The sequence below is a fragment of the Capsicum annuum genome, chromosome 3 (assembly GCF_002878395.1).
Source record: "Capsicum annuum cultivar UCD-10X-F1 chromosome 3, UCD10Xv1.1, whole genome shotgun sequence".
Lineage (NCBI taxonomy): Eukaryota > Viridiplantae > Streptophyta > Magnoliopsida > Solanales > Solanaceae > Capsicum > Capsicum annuum.
Genome location: NC_061113.1, coordinates 201199710 through 201207473, shown reverse-complemented (window position 1 = coordinate 201207473; position 7764 = coordinate 201199710). Strand labels below are relative to the sequence as shown.

General features: G+C 36.6%; 1 protein-coding gene across 2 annotated transcripts; it reads right to left on the bottom strand.

Annotated features, from left to right (window-relative positions):
* Window positions 1–2480: 2480 nt before the first annotated feature.
* LOC107863354 (urease accessory protein F) lies at window positions 2481–4836 on the bottom strand. 2 transcript variants are annotated; one of them, XM_016709238.2, is made up of 2 exons: window positions 4795–4836; window positions 2481–3827 (listed from the first exon to the last, which is right to left on the bottom strand). In XM_016709238.2, the coding sequence occupies exon 2, from the start codon at window positions 3816–3818 to the stop codon at window positions 3096–3098; it is 723 nt and encodes a 240-aa protein (XP_016564724.2). In that variant the 5' UTR covers window positions 3819–3827; window positions 4795–4836; the 3' UTR covers window positions 2481–3095. The 2 variants fall into 2 exon arrangements, with proteins under 2 accessions (XP_016564724.2, XP_047264541.1); XM_047408585.1 differs by having other exon boundaries at window positions 2481–3837; window positions 4795–4833.
* Between the last annotated feature and the right edge of the window lie 2928 nt (window positions 4837–7764).

Here is a 7764-nt window from a genome sequence, read left to right as displayed (position 1 = left end):
ACAGACACATAATAAACATAGTTAGAGAACTCAAGTTTCAGTCTCACTTGCCCATTAAGTATTGGAGACTATGTGAAAAGGCTGCAGTATATCTAATGAATAAGTGACCATCTTCTATTCTAAGTAGTAAGAACTCATTTCAGTTGAGGTTTTCCAAGGATCCCAAGTTGTCACATCTCAGGGTATTTGAATGCTTATGCTATGTCACTATCCTCCCAAGAGGTGATAAGTTCACAGAAAGGACTAAACCTGCAGTCTTGGTGGGATATTCAGAGTCTCAGAAGGGATATTTACTGCTGGATATCACCTCAAAGAAACTATTAGTCAGTAGAGATGTTGTGTTTCATGAAGAAATATTTCTTTTTGCTCCCTTACCAGCACAAAATGCACAAGTTTCCTCATCTGAAGAAGATATCACTGAATTCTTGATTCCCACAGAAGAAGAAATATTTCATGAAACAACTACTGAGAGTGTTACTGAAGAAGCTCCAATTGAAGAGGATGGAATTTCTGATGCTGCAGTACCTGGTACAAATTCCCCTGGCACCAACCATGAAGACACATGTCAAGATGAATGTTCCCTACATCAACCCTCTTCTAGTAGACCAATAAGAATAAGCAAACCACCCGTGTGTATGCATGATTATGTTGATACTTCTAGAAACCAGAGATGCAAACAATCATTAGCCAATAGTTTGTCTTACAAAAATCTGAGTCCTACTTATCAGTGTTATTTAACCAAATTCTCTACTTTGACTGAGCCTCAGCACTATAAACAAGCTATAAAAGATGAAAGGTGGGTGAAGGCTATAAAGTCAGAGATTTAGGCCTTGGAAGCTAACAACACATGAATCATTATTGATCTACCTAAAAGGAAGAATACTGTTGGTTCCAAGTGGATATACAAAATCAAATACCTTACAAATGGTGAAGTGGAGAGGTTCAAATCAAGGTTAGTGGCCAAAGGATATAGCCAACAAGAGGTGTTAGATTATTATGATACCTTCTTACCAGTGGCTAAGATGGTTACAGTCAGATGTGTGATTGCAGTAGCTACATCTAAAGGTTGGAATCTTCATCAAATGGATGTGCATAATGCATTCCTCCAAGGGGATCTTAAGGAGGAAGTCTACATGGAAATACCAGATGAATTTAGAAGACAGGGGGAGCACAAGGTGTGTAAGTTGATCAAATCTTTGTATGGTCTTAAGCAAGCCTCTAGGCAGTGAAATCTTAAGCTCACTCATGCCATACTTGATGCTGGTTTTACCCAGAGTTCACATGATTATACCTTATTCAATCTGCATCAAGGTAATGATATTGTTATAGTACTTGTTTATGTTGATGATTTGCTAATCACTGGGAGCAGTGCATCATTGATCAATGCCACCAAAATTAATTTGCATTAATAGTTTAAGACGAAAGACTTGGGAGATCTCAAGTATTTTTTGGGGATTGAAGTTTTAAGATCAACATCAGGGATCATATTGAACCAAAGGAAGTACATTCTTGAAGTGATTGCTGACACAGGTCTTAGTGGTTCTAAGCCTGCTATTACTCCTTTAGAGTCTAATGCCAAGCTCACCTCCATTGAGTATGATCAAGCCACAGGTGCACAAGGTAATGAATTGGTATCTGACATTTCATCTTATCAAAGACTTGTTGGCAAGCTTATGTATGCCATTATTACAAGGCTAGACATTAAGTTTGCTGTCCAGACTCTCAGCTAATTCATGCAACATCCCAAGAAGTCTCACTGGGGAGCAGCTATTAGGGTGGTTAGATACCTTAAAGGTTCTATTAGTCAAGGGATCTGGTTAAAGATGAGCTTGCTACTACTCTGACTTGCTGGTGTGACTCAGATTGGGCTGCTTGTCCAAACACCAGAAGATCAATTACTGGTTATGCCATTCACTTTGGTGATTCACTTATATCATGGAAATCCAAGAAGCAACACACTGTGTCCAAGAGTTCTGCTGAAGCTGAGTACAGAAGCATGGCTTCAACAGTTGCAGAACTTACTTGGCTAGTTGGATTGTTTCAGTAACTCAAGGTTCCTGTCACCCTTCCCATTTTAGTTTATAGTGACAGTAATTCAGCCATCCAATTGGCCAACAACCCTGTGTTTCATGAGAGAACCAAACATATTGAGATTGACTATCATTTCATCATGGACAAGATAAAAAAAATGGCTTGATTAAGGCTCTACATGTTCTGTCTAGTGATCAGCTTGCAGTCCTGCTCACCAAGGACCTGAGCCTTGCTCAACATACTCATTCACTTAGCAAGCTTTGTGTGCTGAACATTCTACACCCTGCAGCTAGAGGGGGAGTGTTTTGACTACCACATACACTGGCACATACACGACTACCTATTCTATTGATATGTAATACTGATAGGAGCCGACTGATGAGTCAGCTGTATAAGTGGTTGAAGGTTGTTAGAGATTGTTAGATAATGATTATTTAGTTACAATGAGCTGTCAAATAGAATGTTCTAGAAAGAGATGGTTATTAGATATTTTGTATCCCTTTCACAGCTTATATAAGGCACAACATCTCACAAATCTCAGATTGTAACACAAGTTTAAGAAGCAGTTATAATTTTGATCCTTCTCCTCTTCTTAGCTCCATTAATGGAGTCTTAGCAAGTATTTTCACAAGATTCAACATCCAACAATATATGTCTTTGCTGGCCTAGCTGATTGCAGCTCTAACATCCTTGTACTTTCTCTTCATAATGAAGAAATATCTGCAAGCATCAGCAAAACTTTCTTGAACTGGAAATGCTCTCTTGTAAATAAACATATTCGTAAAGCCCCGTGTGTCCCAAATAATGCTTTCTTGAAGTGCAGGTGCCTGTAGATCAAGTCTGGAGATGTCAATCACGAGAAACAATCATAATTTTAAAGTGTGAAAACCATATAGCTCCGGCAGCTCTAAGATAAACCTTCACAGTGGTTGGTGCGTCTGATTTTAACCAGGCAAAAGCACAAGCTTGAAATGTTCTCAACAATTATTTGTGGAATTGTAGATTAGGATCAATAACTTTCTCATCCACCCAACCCCTGTATCTTGAATCTCCAGTTTCGCCATTCAAGAGCAAAAAAGCTTCGAGAACAAATAACCATGACAACCCTGGACAGTATCAAGCAATGGACTAGTCTGACACGCTTCCTCTACAGGACGATTCATCCATTTCTTTGATAATTCTTCTGCACTTGCAGCAATCTGATGCTGCAAAACAGCTGCACATAGCGGTCCAACCAAATTGAGCCTTGTTGCAGCTGATACAACATCTCTCATCGTTATAAACATGTAAGCCTTTTGAGAAGTTTCAGCATTAAATCCAAGAAGCCCACAGACTATTCCAAAAATGGGAGCATGGTGGAAACGGACAGCTCCGCTAGCCAAGGACATATCTCGCATAGTTTTAAAATAAGGAACTTCCTGGAACACAGCAGCAGCTACTCTCAGAAGAGCTGATCCTTGTGAAATAGATGCTTTCCTACCAATTTCATTAGTCAGTGTTGCGTCTAATATTTTATCAAGTTTATACCATGTTTCAACATTAGGAGATGTATTCAAAGTATAGACGAACGGAAGCAATAAGCTTCCTGTATTCTCAAGTATATGGATCACAAATGTTCGAAGGTCTTCAGGCCCAGAGACTACCCGGGCTTGAATAGCAGCCTCAAGGCCAAAAGAATGAGCAAAGCCACCAGTAGGAAGAACAGAATCAAGCAATTGCCATTTGCTCCACTGAAGTAATGAATCATTTGGTGTAAAGTGGAGACTGCCCTCAATTTTCTCTTCCATATTCTCCAACTGTAAAGGCCTGATCGAGTTACAAACATGACATAATAACCAAACAGGAGGAAACAACATGCTGAACCAGTCAGAATGCTCAACGGTCTAAGTAAGACAACGTAAATTAATTCATTTAGTACAATTTGATATCTAGGAAAAAGAAATCTAGTACAATCAAATTGCGAAAAAAAAAAAAAACATTTTGCAACTACATACATTGTCAGAAGTAGCAATAGATTCCAGCCCAACGGAAACACACTGAATATCTTAAAGAATTGTCTTTGGGAAATGGGAAACACACTGATACCTTGCGGTTAATTAGACATCAAACCTTGTTAAGCTGCTTTTCCTTTATGATTATGGAGTGTGCTTTCTTTAAGTATACAAGTACGCTTGAATTTTTTGAATAATAGGAAACTCATTAGATTGAATGTAACACATGTATCCATGAAATAATGGTTTCGCTGCTCATCCAGAAACTTTAACACAAAGTATGACACCATCATATATAGACTATTTAAGGTTCCTGTAAACAATCACTCTTTATACACTGCATACAATTACTGCTAAATTGCAAAGGGTTACAAATAGAATGCTTCCATTTCAGTGCTTTTCAGCCATGGGCTACATAGCATACCCAATTTACTTCCTGAAATTTGATGACTTCAATCGACAATAAATTCTTATTTATAAATTATAAATGAGTTTCACATACTAAATTAACTCAGTGGTCATACTGACTAATTTGGATAGGACGGTGTTTTTTGCGTCAATTGATATTGTCATGTGCTCAAATTTGAATGGTTAGAGATTGAAACATGTTGATTTGAGGAACAATTCTCTGGATTTTATTTTACTTTCTTCATTTGAAGGCTGAAGCAAATAACTTATAAATATCGCAAAATGACCAACCAGAAATTAAACATTCGAATTTGTACCATTAAATTTGGCTAAAAAGGAGAGAAGAGACAGATAGGATTCTTACAAATCGAAATGGTCGCAGAAAGAGATGAGCCCGAGTGCAGAATCTGTTAATTTACCTAAATGGGGAAGCATAAATAGTAGGGTGATTTGCAGAGAGGTCCAAAATAGTCCCTTATCTTCGAACTCAGACACAAAATGATCCCAATGTTTTGGTATAAAGTAATAGTAGTCCTTATTGTTCCTCAAATTGGTGCTTTTTGGTCCCTTTGCAAACGACTGTTATTTGCCGTAAACTAAACATCCACTCTGTCCATGATTTCGAACCTCTTTGTAACTTGTTGCAAAATTTTTAATGTTCACTCTTATAAATTTCTTCTTGCTGTGTCATGCAGTGCTTTTACTAAATTATATGTTGAAAGAAATAGATGTAAATTTGTAAACTGATTTTGTAAAGATGGATAAGTATGTCATATTGAGCTATGTGAATTTAAAATTCTAATGATTGACAAGCACGCCCAATATTGTATATGAATCAGATTATTAACATGTCTCAAATAAAGAACCAATAGTTACTATGTTTGACAAATGTCTATTGGAAGAATTGGACTACAGGAGTTCTATGCAAGAAGCGAAGGAATCGGTCTTTTGCAGTGGACTCTGTAAACTTAATACACCTCAGTGCCTTAAATATGATAACTTTACAAGAAGATATTACGGAGAGCATACCTGTAGCAAAAGACATTATCATACATAGAGGAGTGGAAGCATTAGCTGGAATATTGATAGCTACCTCGTTGCCTAATTTTACATTACCACAATCGTCAGTGATGGAAAACATATAGAGAATGCAGTAACCCTAGGAAAAGAGGATCAATTTATAGAGATTGAAATTTAATCTAATAAGTATATCAAGTAATTGATCTAAAGACGAGATATGTTCTTCACTAAATATGAGTTATGCTTTTTATATTAATTGGGTCACACATAAAATAATAAAAAACTTAACATTCTCCTACTTGTCGTAATGATCATGTAACACTAGTGTTTAGTTACATATTATTCATTAGTTGCGCATAAAACAAATCTTGTGTACAATGTCCATCATATGCTCCATAATAGCTAGGACAAATCACTAATGCGAGTTATGATGGTTATACATCACGTTTGAATTATATACTCTCTTTCATATACTATCACATTAGCAATTAATCATTCCATCATACATATCATAATATGAGAAACCATTACTGCGAGCTATGATGGTTATACAAATTTTTGTGCTACATATTTCCTTCCATGCGCTACATGTCACGATCCAATTAGACACAAGTGACAACCGCCATATTCCCTGGTGAGAGACCAATTACCCCTAAAGAATTTACCAACACTTAGAGAAAATAGAAGAAACTATCCCCTAATAGTTTAAAAATCCACCCATCGTCTGACAACTTAAAGCAATGCGGAAATAAGTACTAAAAGGAAGTGCATGATGTCCAAAACAAAGGATCATGCAATAAGAAAAGATATCATGGTGGCCGAATAAACTGTTCACCCCTGAAATCTGAATCACTCGCCATAATCATAATTGAGGTCTTGTAGGAGCAACTTTAATATGTTGGGTTCAAGATCAAAGTACGAATGAAAAATGGAGGAAACCAAGTGGAGGGAAAGAATTGAGATAACACTCAAAAAATGGAATATGTATTCAAAAGTGGAAAGTTTACTAATTCTCCCACATTGGTGGGAGAAGAAGAAGAAAACTTTCAAGTGTTTATATTATGAAACACTCACTCTACATGGTAAGTGAGGCAAGAACCAAGAGGTTCCTCGCGCCTTCATCGTCGCTCGCTCGGCTTCGGCTTCGGATCGATCGATGAGATCTATATTTTTGGACAAAATTTATTTAAACAACCCAAAAAAATAATAGAAAAATGCAACCAGTTTTGTTTGTAGTTTTGACCCTCCATTAACGTCCATGCATGTAGTGCAGAAACAACTGTAGAATGTGAAATGTTGCTTCGAAAGGGATGCAACCCTTCGACAAAATGACACACTGATTCAGGAAAAGAGGTTTATTTTCGGGTTGTTGTGACTGTCCAGTAAAAAGACACATTGATTAGATGAACAGACATGACTATTCCAGAAGACAAATCTTTTCGAATGAACCTTTGCCTCTTTTTAGAAGAGGCACCTAATGGCTATATAAACTTACATTTATCCACAAGTTTAGTAACGAAAATATTTCTACAATAAATCACTTATACAACACCTAAACAGGAAAAGTCTGCCTGAAAATGACATCAGGCAAAGTGTTGACTTTGAACAATGTCTTGTATGTACCAGAGTTACAGAAGAACTTGATTTCTGTATCACTTCTAGATAAAAACGGATTCAAACGTGTATTTATTTCCAGAAAAATTATACTTAGTAAAGGAGAAGTGTACGTAGGAAAGGGCTACCTCACTGAGGGCCTATTCAAAATGAATGTAATGAATGTTAAAATCAATAAAAGTTCAGTTTCTTCTTACTTGCTTGAGTCTAATGATTTGGGGTATGAACGATTATGACATGTCAATTATAAAACATTGTGAAAACTGATTAACTTAGAAGTTTTGCCAAACTTTGAGTGCAATAAATCAAAATGTCAAACGTGTGTGGAAATAGTATGCTAAGCATCCGTATAAGTCTGTTGAAAGGAATTTCAATCCCTTAGACTTAATACACACTGACATTTGTGATATGAAGTCAACACCAGTGGTGGAAAAAAGTATTTTATAACTTTTATTGACAATTGCACTAGATATTGTTATGTCTATTTGCTAAACATTAAGGATGAAGTAATAGATCCATTTAGGCAATATAAAACAGAAGTTAAAAATCAGTTAGAGAAAAAGATCAAAACTATAAAAAGTGATAGGGGCGGAGAATATGAATCTCCCTTCGTGGAAATATATGTAGAGAATGAAATTGTCCATCAAACTAAGGCCCCGTATTCACCTCAATCTAATGGAGTTACGGAAATAAAAAACCA